General features: G+C 39.7%; 1 protein-coding gene across 2 annotated transcripts; it reads left to right on the top strand.

Annotated features, from left to right (window-relative positions):
• Window positions 1-12,125: 12,125 nt before the first annotated feature.
• On the top strand, window positions 12,126-20,287 carry LOC137297875 (glyoxylate/hydroxypyruvate reductase B-like). 2 transcript variants are annotated; one of them, XM_067829847.1, is made up of 11 exons: window positions 12,126-12,298; window positions 13,541-13,662; window positions 13,880-14,005; window positions 14,289-14,326; window positions 14,856-14,995; window positions 18,044-18,117; window positions 18,213-18,309; window positions 18,452-18,572; window positions 18,769-18,836; window positions 19,132-19,276; window positions 19,810-20,287. In XM_067829847.1, exons 2-11 carry the CDS (start codon window positions 13,554-13,556, stop codon window positions 19,894-19,896), a joined length of 1,005 nt encoding a protein of 334 aa, XP_067685948.1. In that variant the 5' UTR covers window positions 12,126-12,298; window positions 13,541-13,553; the 3' UTR covers window positions 19,897-20,287. The 2 variants fall into 2 exon arrangements, with proteins under 2 accessions (XP_067685948.1, XP_067685949.1); XM_067829848.1 differs by having other exon boundaries at window positions 12,146-12,298; window positions 13,530-13,662.
• The last annotated feature ends 841 nt before the right edge of the window (window positions 20,288-21,128 follow it).

Below are 21,128 nucleotides of genomic sequence, written 5' to 3' on the forward strand. Positions count from 1 at the left end.
TATTTACAGAAGCACACAGCGTCACACAGAACAGCAGCAAAAGCCAACGAAAGAATAAAATCCATAAGTATATCTATTCGAATAACATGTAACAATTCCTATTCATCACAATGTCTGATGACAGCCTCAACAACCTCCTCCATGTCAACGGAAGAATACAACCCACTGTCAACAACAACGACCCGAAATGTGTTATATATAAATTAAACTGTGATTGTGGACAGAGCTACAATGGTGAGGCATCAGGACCCATCAAAACCCGAGTCAAAGAACATCGCACCTCTGTTACCAACTCGGACAGCAAATCAGCCATCTCGGACCACATCAAAGAAAACCCTAATCATCAAAAAGAGTGGTCTGACATCACAATCCTATCCAACAACCAAACGGACTTCACCAAACGCAAACTCACCGAAGCCATTCACATCAAACGCCACAAGCCCACCATCAACCGTGACCAAGGATATTTCACTCCATCTGCTTACGATGCACTCCTCTACCACGCCCAATCAATTGTATAAACATCTCATCCTCCACTGTAATTCCTTCATTGTAACCCTCTTTATTTGTACATGTCTGGCTTCCATTCACTATCCTTTGTGTACTACTGGTTTCTCCAGCTTTCTGCTTCTCCAATCATTGCTCCGGTTGTCAGTTGTGTTTTCTTTGTACTATGTTATCTCATTGTTTACACACACACACACACACACACACACACACACACACACACACACACACACAATTTTATGCATCTTTCCTTCTTGACAACGGTACAAGAATCTGTACCGAAACGTCGCAATTATGCTATAAAGAAGTTGTTATCCATACAATTTGTCCTATTAGAACCATCGTTATTGCATAATCCCTACAGTCTCTATACACACAATTAGATGAAGATGATTGCGCGATCAATATTAATGTGAACCATAATTAGTAGAAAAGTCAGTTAATGATGATATATAAACATGTTACTACACTTCAGTAACTACATGTCACTTCAGAGCAACAGATTGTGTGTCCATAAGAAAATAGGATAAGAGTGAACTGCATAATTTGTGTTGGGGGTGATTATTCAAGTAAGAAACTTCCTTTTAATAATTTGCAATCCTTCTTGGCATTAAGGTTTGATAGATTTTTGTGTAATATACATTTTCAGAAACGTGCACAGCGTATAAAAAGCCCAGAAACCATTGATGGATCGACCGGATTGAAGGAAAAGGTTTGAACAATGCTCACCTTGGAAATGACTTCACCAGTTGTGAGTGATGAAGAAGATGCCAATTTATTGCTCTCGATCCCATTTACCTGGGAATCCAGTAAAGTCTGGACGTACAAGTCTGCACAGGACTCATCCACAATTTTCAAAGCCACCACCCGAGGCCATCATGAAGACCAGGATGAGGCACCCAAACCAGAATGACAGAGGGATATCCGCCCAACGATGCCCCTGAGTGGGCTATTAAATAGCTAATCGATCACATGAACATATTTCAACAATTCAATTTAATTTATCCTCATTGTAAAACTTTAATAGTTTTGATCTTTGGCAAAATATTCTAATTTTATTTAAATTTTATTAAATCTTAATTTTTGTTTATTTTCAAATAGACCTGTATTTATTTTAAATACACTTTTATTTATTTTGAAAGTTCTTTATTACATTTTACCATTGTATTGTTTTGCAAGCTCTGTGTTATTATATGGTTAGCAATTGTAGTTACTGACTTGGGTGTGTTTGTCTCTGTCAGTGTGGGGATGACTGTCAAGTGAATGTTCGCTATGGCATGTTCTTGGAAATATTTTTGTTATACATATTGATCTGTTACTTAGTAACCACACACAATGACACATAATTGTCCCCTGTGAACCCGAGTAAATGAAATGCTGTGGAAAGTTTTCTGGCAACAGAAACTCTGCGGAAACTATGTATGTCAGTTTGTAACTGAAACTCTGCGGAAACTTGATGAAATTTTGGTAACTGAAATTCAACGGAAACCTGATGGAATCTTGGTAACTGAAACTCAACGGAAACCTGATGGATTCTCGAAGTTAACTGAGACTTTCTGGAAAGTGGGTAACGGATACCGTGCGGAAACCTTTAGAAAGTGGGTAACAGTAAGTTTCCGTTATTGCGGAAACTCCGCGTAAACAAACGGAAACTCACTGGATTCTAAGTGGAAACTTAAGTTTCAGTCCAGTTTCCATCAGGTTTCCGTGTTGCGGAAACCAAGTTAGTTTTGCTGTGAGTTCTTTTAAGTCTCTGGGTAATACAAAGTGTTCTGGCCAAAAGGGCTTTTCCACGGGTAAGACATCAGGACATGCAGGTTACAGTGGTGTTAGAACAGGTTCAAATTCTAGTGGCAAGCAGTCACGTACTTTCAGTCTAAGCCTGAGACTACCAGTGGTTCTGATCCTGTTTGTGCATATTGTAAGAAGCCAGGTCATTTGGTGTCTGCATGTTACACTACCTAATCAGTATTTACTCACTATCATGTGTGCTTCTACCAGATTTCCTGATGCAAATCCGCTTCGTAGGATTTTTGCTCCTGTGATCGTCAAGGCTTTGATCAAGTTTTTCACCTTAGTTGGTTTGCCAGATGTTGTTCAGTCTGATCAGGGCTCAAATTTTATGTCTAAGGTGTTTCAAGAAGCTATGTACCAGTTCGGTATTAAGCAAGTTAAGTCTGGTGCTTATCATCCAGAGTTACACAGAGCTTTAGAGAGGTTTCATCAGACTGTCAAGAATATGATCAAGACTTATTGTTTTGAGACAGAGAATGGGATGAGGGTGTGCATTTGTTGTTGTTTGCTGTCAGAGAGTCAGTTCAGGGACAGGCTATTAAAGGCAAGTGAGTTGGCCAGAAGAAACTTGAAAGTTTCACAAGATAAAGTGAAGCTAAACTATGACAAAAAGTCAAAAGAGAGAAATTTCACTTGTGGTGAGAAAGTGTTAGTTTTTTCTTCCCATACCTGGTCAGCCACTGAGAGCAAGATATCAAGATCCATAAGTTGTTGACAAAAAGGGTAGCGACACAGACTGTGTTGTCCTGACGCCCGGTCGTCGTAAACAAAAGAGATTGTATCATGGCAACATGATTAAGAAATATCATGATAGGTTAGAAACCAAACATGTCAAGTGTATTGCCACACTCTCCCTAGTGACAAATTGTGAAAATGTTGACAACATTGATGATTGTGTTAGCAAGGTGAAGTTTGATGATCTTAGTGATAATGTTTCACCGAAGTTGAAAAATTCTTATGTGTTAGCTCACCTTGATGAGAAACTATCACATTTATCCCCTGAGCAGAAAATTCAAATGTCAGAATTTATTTATGAGTTCTTTCACTTATTTCCTGATGTGCCTGGTCGAACTGATGTTGTTAGTCATGATATAGATGTAAGTGATGCTGTGCCTGTAAAACAACACCCTTATTGGATGAATCCAGTGAAACGTGAAACTCTGCGGAAAGTGGTGAAATATATCCTGGACAATGACATTATTGAACCCAGTGACAGTCCGTGTTCACCATGTGTTCTTGTGCTGAAGAGTGGAGGTGGATTGGTCAAGCCAAGTAGTAAGTTTGACTTACTGAAGGGCTTCTGGCAGATTCCACTTACAGACCGTGCAAAGACAATATCGGCCTTGGCAACACCAGATGGACTGTATCAATACAAGGTGATGACGTTTGGTCTGAAGAATGCTCCAGCGACGTTCCAGAGACTCGTCAACAGTGTCACATCAGGCCTTGATTATGTCATGGAGTTAGATGACCATCTGAAAAGGACTCATGCATTCTTCGAAAGAGGAATGCTCCAGCGACGTTCCAGAGACTCATCAACAGTGTCACATCAGGCCTACATGGATGGTGTCATTGATTACCACATGGCGTGGGATGACCATCTGAAAAGGACTCGTGCATTCTTCGAAAGACTGTCTCAGGCAAGAATCTCGGCAAGTGTGAATTCGGTAAGGCACAAGTGGAATTTTTAGGGCATGTTGTAGGGCATGGCCAGGTACAACCAGTTCATGCTAAAGCTGAGGCAATTGTACATTTTCCGGTACCTCAGTCTAAGAGGGAACTCATGAGATTATTGGGTATGGCTGGCTATGACAGAAAGTTTTGTCAAAACTTCTCAGATGTTCTATTTCCACTTACCAACCTCTTGGGGAAAAAGGTAAAATTTCAGTGGAATAGAAGTTGTCAGGCTGCATTTGAAAAAGTCAAAGCCATACTCATGAATTCTCCAGTATTGCAGGCACCAAAGTTTGAGAAGGCATTTAAGTTGCAAATTTATGCAAGTGATGTTGGTGCAGGTGCTGTCCTCATTCAAGAGGATGATTCAGGGATTGAACATCCAGTTTGTTATTTTTCAAAGAAAGTTGACAAGCACCAAAGAAATTATTCTACCATTAAGAAAGAGACATTAGGTCTTTTGTTAGCTTTACAACATTTTGAAGTGTACCTTGGTACCACCACTTTGCCAATTGAAGTTTTTACTGATCAAAATCCCTTGATTTTTCTTCACAAAATGAAGAACAAGAATCAGAGACTTAAGAGGTGGAGTTTGACCTTGCAAGGGTTCAATCTTGTGATGAAACACATTAAAGGCAAAGACAATGTTTGTGCTGATGCACTTTACAGGGTATAAATGTATGATGACTTGATGATGCTGTATGTATATAACTGCATTTTGTCATTGTAATTTTGCAAGAAGTTTGCATATTACTCATATTATTACATGTCATGTCATTATGTTCTTATTGCTATGATTGTGACAGAAAGTTTCTGTGAAACTTTCTTTTCCTCAAGGCTTACGAGTGTGTATTTTCTGTATATTTTGTTATTAATTAAGTAATAATTATCATTGGGTCACAACATTTAGTGTTTTGAATATTAACTGTGATTGGTCACATTTCGTTTTAATAAATGGTCAACACTTTTATAATTCTGGTTTTCCGGAATTTATCGGCTCCTAGTTTTAGATGTGTTTACTTCCGTACTTTTTCAGCAGTGACCAGCAACCAAAACCCAATGTTTACCTCTCATAAATCAGCCTTGCGAGTGCCTTATCATATTGAAAATTTTAATAAAGATGTTTGATATGTGTATTTTAGAGCACAAAACCATTCAATCTATAATGTATCATGACACAGATGTGTAAATGTGATGGATTGTTTTTAAGATGTTATTTTATGTCAATGTTTATTTTTTGTGATGCTGTATGGGGCAAAACCCCATAAACCGAAAAAATGTACTTTTTTAAAGATTTTGATGTGCGCAAAAGCGTGACCCACCACAATTGTTTAGGTTTGCATTCTAATTTACTCCCTTCATATGTAATGAAAAAATTGGGATGGGTCGCGCTTTTAGTCACACTTTTGTATCACTCTGAAAATCAGAAAATGTAGGTTTTTAGAAGATACTGTAAAACATGTTAACTTTGAGGTCTTCAAAGAGGAAAACTAACAACACTAAAACATAAAAATGCAATTGGAGGTAACTGTAAAATTTTGACAATCATGACATGTTGTGGACCAATAAGGGCCTCTATCATACCTTGTCCTTTATTTGAGGAATGAGCATGTTCTCTTGGATCCTAAACTGGCAACTTATCATGTGAGCAGAATTGTGTGAACCCTCAACTATTTATAGTATAGCCGAAATTCATTTATCTCATATTTGGAATCTCAGCAACTTTAAATAGCGGACTGAATTTTACTTTAAAAATGTATTTTGATTCACATAAACTGGACATATAGAACATATTTTAATGAAAAAAACATACCTTTTTTTTCTTAAAGATGAAAAAAGAATATTTAACTTCAGCTACATAACCAATAGTGTCCTTTTCACTACCATTCACAATAATATCGGTATTTTTTAAAAACTGAACTTAAGGACAAAAGCTTTAGCATTTGCATACTTTAATAGAAGGTGGTGCATGCTTGTTTATCAACCGTATTGAAAGATTGCTCTGACTGACATAAGGCTGACTATATATTTCATGACTATATATTTCATGACTATACATTTCATGACTATACATTTCATGACTATACATTTCATGACTATATATTTCATGACTATACATTTCATGACTATACATTTCATGACTATACATTTCATGACTATATATTTCATGACTATACATTTCATGACTATACATTTCATGACTATACATTTCATGACTATACATTTCATGACTATACATTTCATGACTATACATTTCATGACTATATATTTCATGACTATACATTTCATGACTATATATTTCATGACTATATATTTCATGACTATATATTTCATGACTATACATTTCATGACTATATATTCGATGGTGCTACATGTCGTTAGGAGTAACTGTCATGGAATCATGCCAGTGAGAAACTATTGCAAACACTGTCAAACATCTCAACCTCATCTCAAATATTCAAGCCTGGACACAACCCTTCAAATTCTTGAACTTCCATGAGCTTACAACAGAAACACACTGCTGTGGATTTCAGTCTTCAGCAATACACTGCTCTTTTCGTAAGTATAAACCTAGTGTCATGAACAAATTCCCAGAGAGCAAAGGCACCACTTAGTTTTGTAATTAAAGTCCTTTGGAGATAACCGTTGCACGTGTACTCTCTTGCACAAAGTCAATCGTATTGTTCATGAAGCAATAAGTAGACATTTTAACATCTTAAAATAGCACAGGACCCTTTTTCATAACTTGATTGCTCTCTTTGTTCAAAGTTATGAATGCATATGTCTTCATTAGTTTTAGATATATGGATTGTAATTTCATTTGTCAGAGACTTGCCTTTTGATACCAACAAGCTGTAGACTACACCCAGCTATCCATCATTTATTGGTAGATGTTTGTGTTCTCTTTAAATATATACATAAAAACGTATAAGCACATCTGCATAATGGAAATATCCTTAACGTTTTCTCTTTTCAAAAACATCTGCTATATTTACTGATAATACTAACATGCCCAATCGAACAAATGTGTGTCTAGTATTGCTACATCTTAATACAGACAGATGTAGTTCTGGTTGAATTAAACTCTTCTGTGATCCACACAACTGATCGACCTATGCATGTTGAACCATTGTCTGGGGAGGAATGTCATTCTTGATAATACATGCTAACAGATTGTTCTCGAAATTGTCATGTTCGTGAAAAACGGAACAGATATCTGGACAATTGCTTTCTTAATTGGATATCAACTGTGGAAGATTGGAAAATTTTTGTTTTGCTCCATCCTTTGACTTCTTGCACCATGGAAATCGACGACATTGAATGTGCACTACAATTAAAATAGAATACATTACAGCCAAATACGAAAGGCCACTAAAGGATTCAGATCGCAAACGTATGAGGCATAATTACATTTTCTGCTGGCATGACTCAAATTAGTTGTCATTGTATTTTTTAAGCATGCGGGATAAACGATCCAGCGTCTATCTGATAGTTGCCATGGTGTCACTTCGAGAGGAGATGTCCTCAACAAATGGCAGCCACTTCAATGACAGCAATAAGAAAGTATTTCAGCTACTATCTAGTGCTGATGCTCAGACGTCGCACTGTCTATGCAAAATGAATGAAATCCATTGGATGAAGAAAGTGTCCAAAAGTTATCAAGTGAGATGCAGCCTTTGGGTACGTGGTCAGAAGCAGCAACTAACCTCAAACAACTGACCTCAGTTGCTGCAGAACACCGGGCCAGCACTGTCACAGTTAATATACTGGCCAAAAATAATTAGGGATATATAAAAAAAATAAATTCTGAATAATGACCTATTTGTTCATTGACACATTAATAAAATATCACTTCTGAAAACACCAATATTCCTAACTCATTTTGTCCAGGATATAATGACATGTGAAGTGTGTTTGTTAACTGAACTGCAATTGTAGTAGTGTTAGAATGCAATTCAGTCGGTGTTAGATGAATCACAAAGCCACTGGGATGTGGGGCAGATGGACGTCTATTACAAGGAATGTAATAAAATTATTCAAGCCAGGTTGGTAGAACCTGTTTTTCTGCATCCACCTGGGACACATCTACGTCATGTTCAAGTCATTATCTTTATACGTGAGACACTGTGAGTCCAGATCTCCATGGCCTCGATCCTAATGAATGTGAAACAAATACCACAACCTGTGTGACGATGACCACATAAGAGACTGACAAAGACCTAGATCAAATTGACCTTTAAATACTTTAATGCCTTATACGCTTGGACGAGCATAGAACAATAGAACTTACACACTAGCCTGAGCAAGGGGCATGCTTTAAAAAGGATTGAAAGGAGAAAAGCAGTGCAAATGAGTGTTGTTGAAATAGATTACATTAAGACTGGAACGATGTTTAGAGAGCTAAGGTTATGATATAAAGTGTTGAATACAAACTAATTGATAGGTTTAGGCTACTTAATGATATTGTATATCTCATCAAAATAATATTATGACACACTAATTCAAAATATTCGTATGTTTATTAGGTTTAAAATAATTGCTATATATACAAAGTTGACTCTGCAACACAATTAACTTCCTACAATACACATTCAAGCAAATGAAAAATGGTTTCCCTGAAATCCGACACATGGCAATGTGAACGGTCGTGTCCACCTGCAGTCCTTGTATACCGAGGAATCTAACACTTGCTCCGATCATCCATACACACCGTGCGAGACGCGTGGCAGCAATTATGTAGAGCAGTACTTATGTTAATGTTTCACACTTAACAAATATGTTTATCGACAACTGGAACATGAAATAAAACTTGCGAAAAGACCAACCGAGGTATGTATAATGACTACACAAGACAAACAGGTGTCTTGGTCTGCGACTGCTGAACTGGATATGATTGTCCAGAGCATACAATTAAGAATTAAAAAATGATATCCCGAGCTCAGGATATTAATGAAATGAATGTGTATATTCCTTCAGAAATCATTAATATAACCTAGTCACTCAAACTGGTTCATTCTAATATAGATTGTCCTTTTCTTCCTCTGTACGTCACGTCAACCGCATGGCATCGTCTTACTCCAAACGTGACTGGACAGCGGTTAGTGCATCATAATCTTATCGGGCGTGGAACAAGTCGTCGGATCAACATTCCTCTTGAACAAAGACCCCGCTTAATGGTACGATATCACAGAGGTTCTCAACATAATGCTGCCCTTATACAAAACATCGCAACTGCCCTGTACTGTTTTCTCAAAAGTGGGATCTTTCATCGTCTATTCAGTCCTCCCAGTTAAACAAAATAAAATAAGTGTATTTTCTGGTTCATGAGTCATTTCATCGTTTGTATTGCTGACCGTGTAGCTTAGCGTGATTTCACATCGGATTGTAAATATCTTACTCAAATTGTGAAAATGAACTCACTGGTTACATGTCATGTTTGGTTGATCGGAGGTACTTGCCATGCAGTAGAATACGGAGGTGATTTACACAAATCAAACACGCTCATGTGAAATTTGCCTTCAAAACTAGATTGAGATATAGATGGATACACAACTACCTGAGGTATAGTGTTAGGCGGAATGTCGTTGTCTTCACGAGCTTTCCAATATGCATTTGCCATGGTGCCTGTATTTTACAATAGCTGTGTGTGGTGGCTCGGGTATTGTGTTCGTGAAACAATATCGGCGCTACATTAAGAACGAACCTTTGGAGTACGTGGTTAGTTTTGACAAAGATCATTGACGTCAGAGTTTAGGCGTCTCAGCGCACACGGAAACAACTGGATGTCATGATAAAGTGACTAAACAACAATTCCTCGAGGACACTGGAAACCGCTGCACCATGCGCACTCACACCTAACCAATATGGTTACAAGATCATTGAAACGTATAAGACTAATAAGCATTATATCTGCGTGAAATGAATATTGTGCATTGGTATAATCGTATTCACGTGCCGTTACCACTGAGCCAATTATCACGCGATGTGAAACGTACATTAACAATAATTAAACGACAGCGTTGTTTTTCTTTGGTTTGGGACAAAATGGCACTACATGTCAGCATTGCCTCTCCATTGTGTTCACCCTTAATTCACTTAAATTCTTGAATTCTGATCAGCTAAACTAGTCATATGTTACTGCATTCATTTTCCGATGAATGTAAGGTCGCTGACTGCGCACTACTGAAACCACTACTGGCTGTAGGAGCATCCCAATTACTGCTGGGGAAAGTTTTAAGTTGGACTGTGTCGAATCAGTGAAAGGTAAAGCTAATTCAAAATCAACTGAATTTAAATGTTACTGCAGGCAGGTACATTTATCCAAGTATATACATTTCAATGCATGTACTCCGTGATACCGCATTGATGTTATCTGTGTAGGAGAAACCACGACTACGAGGGTGAGGAGTGATTTGCCCGACTCATACGGGTCACAATCTCTTGTAAAACGGAGTAGGAGTGGTTTCTCCGACTTATCAACATTTTTTGTGTAATATATCTTATTAATAATGTACAACGATCGACATCAATACGGCCTGGTGCCTTATAATTGATTTCCAATGTGTACACGGTATAGTGTGCGTTGACATCTCATTGCTGTAACCTGACCGATGTTCATGAAAGGCTCGTGCATTCCACGCACTAATGCGAGCTCATGTCTAGAAAAAAACAGGCAAGATGTCCGACAGTCAGAGTCAGACAACAAACATTATGAAAAGTCACATTATGGATAAACCACCATCCAGAGGATACGGGTTATCAATCGTTTTAGATATAATCCACCCGAAAAATAAACAAAACTGTTTAATGTGTATGTAGGGGATACATGTGGGCGTCGTCGTTCTTGTTTACTCGCCACGCGATGTCGGTTGTAGGACACCATAGTGAAGGCCTGTTCTACTCCGGATCTTCACGGGTCCGATTCTTCTACACGTTATGGAAAAAAACACGGGTGAGTGAGTGGGCTTAAAGTTGAAGTCACTTAGGCAGTATTTCATCCTCACTGCGCCTAATTCAAAATATATGTTAATGATAATTAAATATTAATTATAAAGATCTGTCAGCGAAAGACAGTAACAGCACCTAGCATATCACAAATATAAATATAAAGCTATTGTGTCAAACTTCAGTATGGATGCTGAAAGTTGGTAGGAGACGATTTGGTAGGAGACGATTTGGTAGGAGACGATTTCACGGGTCTTAGTCTTCATGCGGAAAATGCTGGTATGTCACGTTGTGGTATGTGGTTCAGTTACCATGAACCGGTGTGTTCATGATCAATTAAGCTGAGATCGTGTCTGCTGCTTGGAATGGCGTGTATACGCCTCATTGGAAAGGATAAGGTCCCCCGATCCCATGTGCCTAATCGACACTGAAGTTGTTCTTTTCCATAGAATACAGGATATGACCTCTGAATCGCAACTCAAACGATGGACGAAACTGGCGAAAAGGACGAGGGATACTGGTGTCTCTACATTTGGCGGCGGCATTTGCAGACATACTCAGATTCTAGACACACTCTCCCATAAATAACTTCGTATCCCTCTTAAACAGTGAGCATATTACGACAATATATAAAACTAACTCAGTTGTAATGACTTTCCGAAGTCACGTTATGTGTTTGGAATATTGCTAAAAGCGACTTAAAATTACACTCACCCGCTTGACGTCTAGCAATTATACATACTTACATCCAGGTTAGATCGACCTGGGGGGAGGAAGGTACTGATGGCCTCCCCGTTAACAACGCTGCAGTTCACTGTATAGTGCCAAGGACTGATATTAAGACTCCTCTTTGCAGGTTTATAGTTATGCTTCATGAAATGTGTGTACTATTCCTGTGTTGGTGGGTGTCAGAAAAAGTGTTAATGCATGAAACCTACACATGCCTTCACATAAATATATTGCTTCACAATTGGCGTTACATTAACTCGACCAATGACTCATTCACTCTCTGACATGTAAGAAACTAGTGCAAGTACAAACAATTAGGTCCAGTTAGGTCAGAAAGATGGCGAACGCTTCACTCGAGTGTGCAAACAGCAAGATATACTCATCGTGTCATATGGCCCTCATATATGGGACAAGGCCAGGTCAGTTCAGTGGGGATTACGGCATACGCGAATAGCAAACATAACAGAGATCGCTTTAAAGCATAAAGGGTTAACATAGAGTGACGGACGCTGCCATTCGGAGTAGGTCAAGACCGAGGGGACGCTTATCAAAAGCTGGTGATCCCAACGTCTCAAATTGATAAACAGGCACACAGGCTGACTGGGCAGTAAGAACTATGTTAGATCACGCTCATGAGAAGTAGATGAAGGTAGGCGCTCGATCGTATGTATTAGGTGCAGCTGTTTCTCCGCACGTAGTAGTTAATTTATTCGTCAGGATAGGCGACCTAGGAAGTCGAGTTCACTTCATTTAAAATCACTCATGCTCATTTCACCCCAAGGTATAATGGTGAGAACACAGCAACTCTCCGAGCTTATTCACAATGCAAAAGGTACCCCGTCATCTGACCCTGTATGTTGATTTGCACAGGCTACCACGTATGACAATATAGTGTAGTACAGGATACTCCAGACACATACCTGCCTACAATATAGCACAGGTTGCTGTAGTGACGCATCCTCTCACAATATAGTACAGGGTACTCTAGTGACGTAACCGCCCACTGTTTTTTTTCTACAATAGACACTGTCTTGTGTAGGCAGTCCTCTCCTGTTCTCGTATCCCATATCAAGCCACTATCGTCTAATTGTAGATTTAGAAACTCTGGGTGACCCTCTCTTTCGCACCTCATACCGATGTTGGATGTACGTACTTACTCTTTTCTTAATGAAAGGAAAACTTCTGTCTGGCTCGATGTCCAAATTTTATTTTTCCATCCATGTAGTAACCATCTAAGACCGGCGTCACTTCGGGCCACTACCAGAATGAAGTTTATAAAATCTAGACTTTTGCAATCGGATACTGCGTTTTTATGTTATGGATATCATACATTTCAAATTTAAACGAAATCGGTGAAGAAATGAATATTTTCGAAAATTATACCACTACACTCGTAATGTCCAAACAGTGAATCGAATCTCTCTGATGAAGGTGGCACTTTTATTTTAGTTTTTTTTTCTTCTGTGTTCTGTGGCTACTTCGCCCGCCCGTCCTGAATTTCATACTTTGATTTCTCCGAGGTAGTGGACGTGTTTGTTCCACCACCTTGCTGGGTACACTGATGTCACTTAGCTACAATGTTCCCCGGCCGCCTTTTGACGTACACGTGAGGGGAACACACACAGATCTGATGCTCCGCCTGTGACAATTTGCGGAGAGCTCACTGTACACTTGTCAATCAAATTTCTTTCTCCTAGGATAGGAAGACACAATCCAGTATCCGTGTCCAATGCCATTGTGTGTGATGTTATTGTTGTAGAGGAAATATGAAGTTAGAGAACCTTATTGTAAATGTGCCAACTTGAATGTCCAAGGACAAAGAGTGTTTTGGTGAAATGGTCGTTTACTTCCGCATTGATTTGTTCCATCAAATGTCTTAGGTTTGTTTCAGCAATACCTGAAAGATGCCATTGCCAAAAGTCACCATCTGCTATCCCACCACAGACCTTTTTGAAATAATAAAGAGAGAGCTTCCTGATGTCGATATCCAACTGTTCACTAAGCCGTTGGCAGGTACGAATAATGCAACGATGTCACGTAACTTTAGTTGCTATCGCCTTTTTAAAAGAATGTAAGTCACCGATGTCTCAGGTCTTGTCTCAGGTCCAATCATCAGGTAGCATTTTCCTATTTCGGCAAAGAGCATTTTCGAAAATTATTTTTCAACCAATAGCAGTAACTACTTAATACACATCGATGTAGTTTCTGAACACAGATTATATACACACAGATCACCCCACAAAAGAGGAGGTGGAGGTTTTGTCTCAAACAGAAGTCCTGTTTGGATCGCCTAAAATGATGGGTGGCATCATCCCGCGATGCACCAGTCTCAAGTGGATTCAGTTACCGCAAGCAGGTATGATATGTGAAGTCATAATTACCTCAACTAGCATATTTATGAAACGATTTACACTTCATGTGAGTGAAAGGTACCCACATCATACATATTCGCCAAAATAATAACATTAGAGGTTGATAGTATTCATAATGAAATGGATTGCTGAATATCTGTCATTGACAAAGGCGGTTGATTGCATCAGTGTTAACATCAGTTCATTCTTTAGATTGTCGTGTATGCCATTATCAGTCCACACATCTTTCAGGCTAATGGTCTTTTGAGACCGTTCCTTTTGTTGCAGGTGCGGATAAAATCCTGAACCTTTTGTCAGAAAATAAGGTAATTCGTTAATGAATTTAACACCACACATATTGCTTACACTTTAGCACAGACAGACGTCAAGGCATGCAATAACCCGCCCACACTCCGTAACGTGAATGGGGAGGCATTTTTGACGGATAAACTTCCGTAACTTCATTGCAATTGATGCGACGTTTCTGTATAGATTTTAGATTTATCAAGCAAGTGATTTGCAGGATCTACACAGGATCCACGTTGCTTCTATTGCAATAAAGATGTTGTATATTAATAAAAATGTGTTCATCATCCCAGCCTGTTAAAGAGATTCATGACATATAATATCATCTGAATATACAATTAATGGTATAGTTCTGGTAATCGAAATGAAAAGCGTGTTAGTCTCTTGATCCATGCCAGACTGTTAAAGAAACTCTGTAATGAGATCTGTGATTGTCGTAATTATATAATATTATCTAAATATACAATTATAAGTATATTTCTGGTAATCGAAATGAAAGGCGTGTTAGTCTATTGATCCACGAGAATCTACACTCTGTTTGTGATGTAGGTCAACAAAAGTATAATTGTCACCCGCAATGGAGAGTCATTCGCCAAGCCACTGGCCGAACACATCATGGGCCAGATCCTGACCACAAACAAAGGTTACTACAAATGGTACCACAAGCAAAAGAGGGCAGTGTATGAGAGGTATGTCATTTAATGTCTCCACAGGGAATGGTTGCAGCTGGACGCCTCTTTGTTTCTTAGCATCAATGTTCCTACTATAAAAAGCAGTGAGAACAGTTGTGGTAATTGTGTGATAAATTTGGCTGTTTTTGAATAGTTGAATACTCGAACGCATTGCCGGGTCATTGCTGCGTAGGCAGTGGCCACGCAACCATTCACTGACTTGTCACAATCGATAACACATGGTATTAGCGGGGAGTCAGAAAGAACACTAGTGGCATCTGCGATGTTTACGATTTGAAGGTTGTGATGCTACCTATGAACACGTCTTGTCGTGTCATTCCCAAAAACAGATACGCTGGCCACATGGGGCAGTTAGAAAGAAACATCGTGTTATTCTCATAGCTAAATTATTTAGCGATATTGGAGTAAGAAGTAAATAGAGTTATACACGTGGCCTCCTTCGTGGTTCAGTGGATAGATCGTCGACCATCAATGTCGTGGGATTTTTCATCATTCTGTTACACCATTGGCCATGGATTGTACTTGCTCTTGCCCTGCCTGACGTTGTGAATTGATGTGTCCTGTTGAGTTTTCCACTAAACTTCAGCACAAATCCAGATCAGGACATATAGAAACATTGGCATATAACAAGTGCAAACAGTAATCTCATCAGATAGTCCAGTAACTGTCATATCTAGCAGCGTTTCTTCTAACAGTTGCTTGATGTGTGTGTACATACCTGCAATCAGTGAAACATTCCGTACCATGACAGGTCAGACTATGTTGTTGTTTTTCCCGGGTGCTATAGAAGCGTCCAGATATGTGTTGATCCCCAGTCTATGTATCGGAACCAGTACATCACATCTGATAATCGAATGGGAAAGAACGTAAATCAACCACAGCATCGTGTTCAATGAATAAATCAAGCACATAACTATTGCAATGGATGTGTAATAATATGATGCGCTCTACTTCACATTAGTGTTCGCTTTACAAGCAAGTAAACATGTGTGTATGTGTGTGTGCGTGTGTGTGTGTGTGTGTGTGTGTGTGTGTATGTGTGTATGTGTGTGTGTTTTGTCATTATGTTTTATAGATTAAAGACGCAGCAAAAAGGGTTCAGGTGATCCTCGCACAGTCTAACAGGTAAGGCTCATTGTCAGCTCAGTGTCCTCGCCCCCTCTACACACAGCCCAAACTTCTCCCAGGACACACTGGCTAGTGGAACCCACCAAGAACTTTCCAGAGAATACGGAGGCTCCCCAACACTGCAGCCTTCTGCATTACGCAGATTGCCAGAGGGGCTGTGCTCCCGGTGGAGACCCGGGCACTCTCCTGATCTGCGCCAAGAGTTCAGGAAGTACCAAACCAAGGGCACTGAGAACAATGCGAGCCTGACGACAGTGTACTTGGGATGCAAGCGACATATTTCAAAGGCGAGGTCCGCATATTTATCATGCTTTTCCTGAATCTTGCGAATCACATCACTGTCAAATGTGAGAAGATGAGGTTTGTTGGCAGGACTTTTTCTGAGGCTGTACATGGGCCTATTCCATAGATATTTAAAAGCGTCATTTTCCAGGAATCCCAGGACATGTTCAGGGTCATACCATGGATGGACCTCGGGGTCAAAGTCACAGTCATGGCAGAAACGGTAGTAAAAAGCAGCGAGCCATGCCGCCAAGTCTTTTAAGATATGTTGTTTGTGTCCAGGATGGGCATTCACTGACACGGTGTTGGACAGTCTCTGTAAATCCATTACACAGTCGACATTTAATGTTAACATTTTGATAAAGAATCACATTCTGGCGGTTGCGAGTGGAAAGTGACTGGTCATGAGATGCAAGAACGAAGCTCTCAGTTTCACATTTGAGACCAGTCGACTTGATCCAGACAGTGGAGTCGTTTGAATTGCTGCTCTGTTCCACATATTGCATGTACACACGCTGAAGGACTTCACTCCTATCGCTGTACCGTCCAGCAATACATCATCATCAACAAAATCAACTTCAAATTTTCGATTCTGTCCAAAACCTTTGCACGCTTGAAATTGCTGTGGAATTCCATGCTTTCATCGTGAGTCTTGACATGCATCACCAGAGGATCTTCCAATAAATACATATATGCAAAAGTACATAATAAAATTACATCGCGAAGAGCCTCCTCATTAATCAAACCCACGCCTCCAGACCTGATTGGCATACATAAACGATTAAGAGAGGACCAAGGCTGGCGGACTCTGTTATCAGACATGATCCTTCTGGTCAGGCGGTCTGGGTGTCTTGTTTTGTCAGGTCAACTACTCCGAGGGAATAGGAAGGACTTGCACAGCAAAAACATGCTTGTTTCGAGCATTTAGCTCTGAACTCCAGAATTTCTTTTAACGAGATTTATACTCAGCCCGGGGTATATCTTAAATCGGGGCTTTCTGCAGCTTGTCTCGAACTTGTATTCCAAGATAGGTATAGGCCTGGTCTTCTACAAGATGCTCAATAACTCCCCCCTCTTTGACCAACTCAATCCATAGTCAGTTACCTCGCCACGTTTCAAATGGAGAGTATTACATTTGTCGAGTCCAAACGTTATGCCAATATCATTAGAAAACGACACGACAAGGAGAATCTGTTCATTCAAAATGATGAGTAAGTGGTGTTGGAGATCTGTGCTGAGGAGGTCCAGAATGTTAACCCATTCTTAAAGACAGAAAACAATCAAAGGACTGAAGGAGTCCATCTGAAATATTCCCCTCTGATTGGAACAGATTTCGAAGTCTGCACCTGCCCTTGTGAGTACATCTCACGTTGAGTCGACCTGCAATTCATTAAAGACTTGAGTAAATCAAGTAGTCGCTCAGGGAGGTGAATACACTGAGGAGACTTCAGAATCCATTCGTGAGGGACAGAGCCATATACTTGACAGTAGTCAGTCAAGCACATGGAGAAGTTACGGTTATGCGTTTTTGTCTCTTCTAAAATAATTTTTCTTCAAGGAGCTAATCATTGCACTCCCATTATTATAAAGCAAAAGAGGATATGACTTCATAGTCATCCTGTGATTGCATTTCAGAGAGAACCTTTATTCCAAGCCTCTGTCCCTGACATCAGTTGGAATACTAGGACTGGGCTGTATTGGACGTGAAGGTTGGTATATGTTTATCATATTGGTACTAGTATATGTTCATCCTTGACGTGTATGTCAACATCAAACATTGTTCCATTCTGTATGTTTTTGTCAGCTGCCAGAACGTGCAAGTTCTTTGGGATGAAGGTGTGGGGCATGACCCGAACTGAAGTACCGGAAGATCAGAAGTCCCCGCATGTTGACGAATACAGGTATTTATGTCACAGCGGTGTTCAAATGTCGGATACTTTGCCAAACATCCAACAATTACGAGAATACTCCAAATCATGATTAAGTCTTAATGCGTTATTGGCTGTATTTATTACACAGATGTGCATAATGTTTATTCCACAGGACAGGGAGTTCGTTACATGAAATCCTATCTGAATGTGACTATATCGTCAACATACTACCGTCGACGGAACAAACTCGTGACTTGTTGTCTGGAGATGCCTTTTCCTTCTGTAAAAATAAGGTACGCGTTGTATTTTGGCCACACAAGTTTGGGAAGCTTTCGGACGATGTAGTTAGGATAATGTAAACATGGAACATGTGAGTGACTTGAATGATTATAAACGGATGGAACATTATAGTGACGTCCAGATTGTTTGACTTCACCTCTATGTATCTGCTGCTTCAAATGAAGATGATGTCCAGTTTTTCATTTGCAGAAGACAACCTTCATCAATGTTGGACGGGGAGACGTGACGGATGAAGAAAGTATCTTGAAGGCTCTTAGGCTAGTGTTGTTTGTTTTCTTTACAAGATGTCGTTGCTCCAGCTATAAGTATAAATAGCCTGGAACCCTGACTGACATGTGCACTGATTCGGCCAGAACTTGATTTCGATGATAGATCAGAGAACAGAGTCTGACCTCCCATCCACATCGACACTTATCTATTGTCATACTCCGAGTCGGATTGCTTAGATTATAACTGACATATGGCTGAAGAAGAAGGCGTCACGCATAAATTGATATTGCGGGACGTCATGTGTGACTCAATTGTCTCATGTGTCTGTGCATTCTTTCATAGGAACAAGTGGTTACAGTACGCTGCACTGGATGTCCACAACCCCGAACCACTGCCTGCCAGTAGTCCCCTGTGGAGCGAGCCTGGGGTCATCATCACTCCCCACATTTCCGGCGGTCTGTTTTTGTACCCTGGGCACCAGCAAGATGTAAGATAATGTCTCTACAATACACACTGGTTCACTCGACATCACCAAAACTAACAGCGTCAGATACTCATTACAGAGATTTATCAAAATGGGTTGATGTGAACAGTTTGGAGAAACTCCAATTGATCCTCCAAGGCCCCTCCAAGGCCCCCAACAAACTAGGACTTGGGTAATCCTTGTTACGATCCTCTCTTGGCTGGTTTTAGATCATCTTCAGTATCGACCAAGATGAAATGTAAAGATCATCATAATTAAGAATGAAGTGGGCCAGCTAAAACAACAACTAGCAGTCGGAGAAATGCTCCGGTTCATATTCATATTGTTGGTTTGCACAATACGAGGTATATTACATGCAGCCTGTCGTATAAATGTTTCTGAAATGCATCAGTTATATTTAGCTGAAACAATGTTATGAGGTATGTCCAAAAGAGTTCAATCGGTTTTTGTTCTTTCGAATTCTGAAATGACTTGCCAGTTCTTCACAATACTCACCGATCCTTACCTGTGATCAAAGACGCGTTATTCTGTTACAGAGAGCCGAGTTATTTGTGAAGCAATATCGCCGATATGTTAACAACGAACCACTGGAGTACGTGGTTGATGTAGACAGGGGTTATTGACAGCATGATGGATCCACGTCCTTACCCTACCAGCACGGTTCTGAGTGTATTTATATTTGTTTTAACACGAACGGTCATGTGATTGTACAGTGAACCATATCCACCTTAAGTATACATCTCAGCTCATCAACATGATGTCTACAGACGTTCGTTGTGTTTCTGTTAAATTAGACTCAGTAATCATATGATTTCTAAGGTTACGAATTTCAGTTTACAAATTGTTACTCATGTTATTCAGGGAATAGCGAATATATGCTGAACAAATAGTTTGAGTTTTGTTGTAACGCCGCCTACTCCAGCTGATGAAATCTAGGCCACCTGTTCTGTATTGTCTGTTCCGGATCACTATGTGTGTTAACATCATATACTGTGTAATGTAGTGCAACACATGTACCTTCGTTTGTTGTTAAATGCTGTCAAAGTTATCGCTTGTCAGCTGAATATATTTGATTGCCACCTCTAGGATCCATGCTCCATTGTTGAACCGCCTACCTAGGGAGACTGAAACGTGAACGTATTCTCCCCACCGGCGCTTCCATACCAAATTCATACAACGCGAAGGCAACTATTTCTTCCGAAAAATAAACCTAAGAAAAAAGAGCAACGTGTGTGTTGTAAAAGTGAAAATGGGACTACATTTTGGGGGTAAATGCATTAAATTTAAAATCAAAAACATTGTAGTTCAAAGGAGATAGTTTCCTGGAATACTTTCTGATGCATAGTTTTGGTCATGTCATTCAGTAAGTAGCTATGTATGTTTGTCCTGGGTGGGTCCTGGATGACTATCTCTATGTCATCAACTTGAAGGTGAGGTGAAGTGGGATATATTGTCTTCACAAAAAAATAGCGATAGGACTACGTGTGTGTTGTTACCGTTAATGAATTGACGTGACAAAAGGTATAAGTAATCCCCCTTGAACCAGCAAGATATAACACAGACAAGTCTAAAATATTCAATAATATATTGAGCAAACAAAGAACAAGTTGCAATGCATCACAATACCGATTTCTAGTAAAATACAGTTGGACCACAAGTCTGAGGTAATGAGTCACAAATACCAAATATTAACTCTCCACAGTCGTATCCACAGTGAGGACTGATATACTAAATGAAGCTGCCTTACACTGACAGCAGTCACGTACAAAGTATCAATCTTGAATGTAGACTGTAGGTCAGATGAGTACTGCTCAGTAGTGCTCTCCGAACAACTTAAGAAAGTGGGTGAGTTTAG

Source organism: Haliotis asinina, chromosome 10 (genome assembly GCF_037392515.1).
Source record: "Haliotis asinina isolate JCU_RB_2024 chromosome 10, JCU_Hal_asi_v2, whole genome shotgun sequence".
In the NCBI taxonomy this organism is placed as follows: domain Eukaryota; kingdom Metazoa; phylum Mollusca; class Gastropoda; order Lepetellida; family Haliotidae; genus Haliotis; species Haliotis asinina.

Bases quoted from the DNA above. Each gene is read 5' to 3' on its own strand.
- LOC137297875 (XM_067829847.1), top strand. From the start codon at position 13,554: ATGCCATTGCCAAAAGTCACCATCTGCTATCCCACCACAGACCTTTTT. The intron at 13,663-13,879 runs GTACGAATAATG...ATATACACACAG, and splicing joins GTTCACTAAGCCGTTGGCAG to ATCACCCCACAAAAGAGGAG. The intron at 18,837-19,131 runs GCTAGTGTTGTT...ATTCTTTCATAG, and splicing joins AGTATCTTGAAGGCTCTTAG to GAACAAGTGGTTACAGTACG.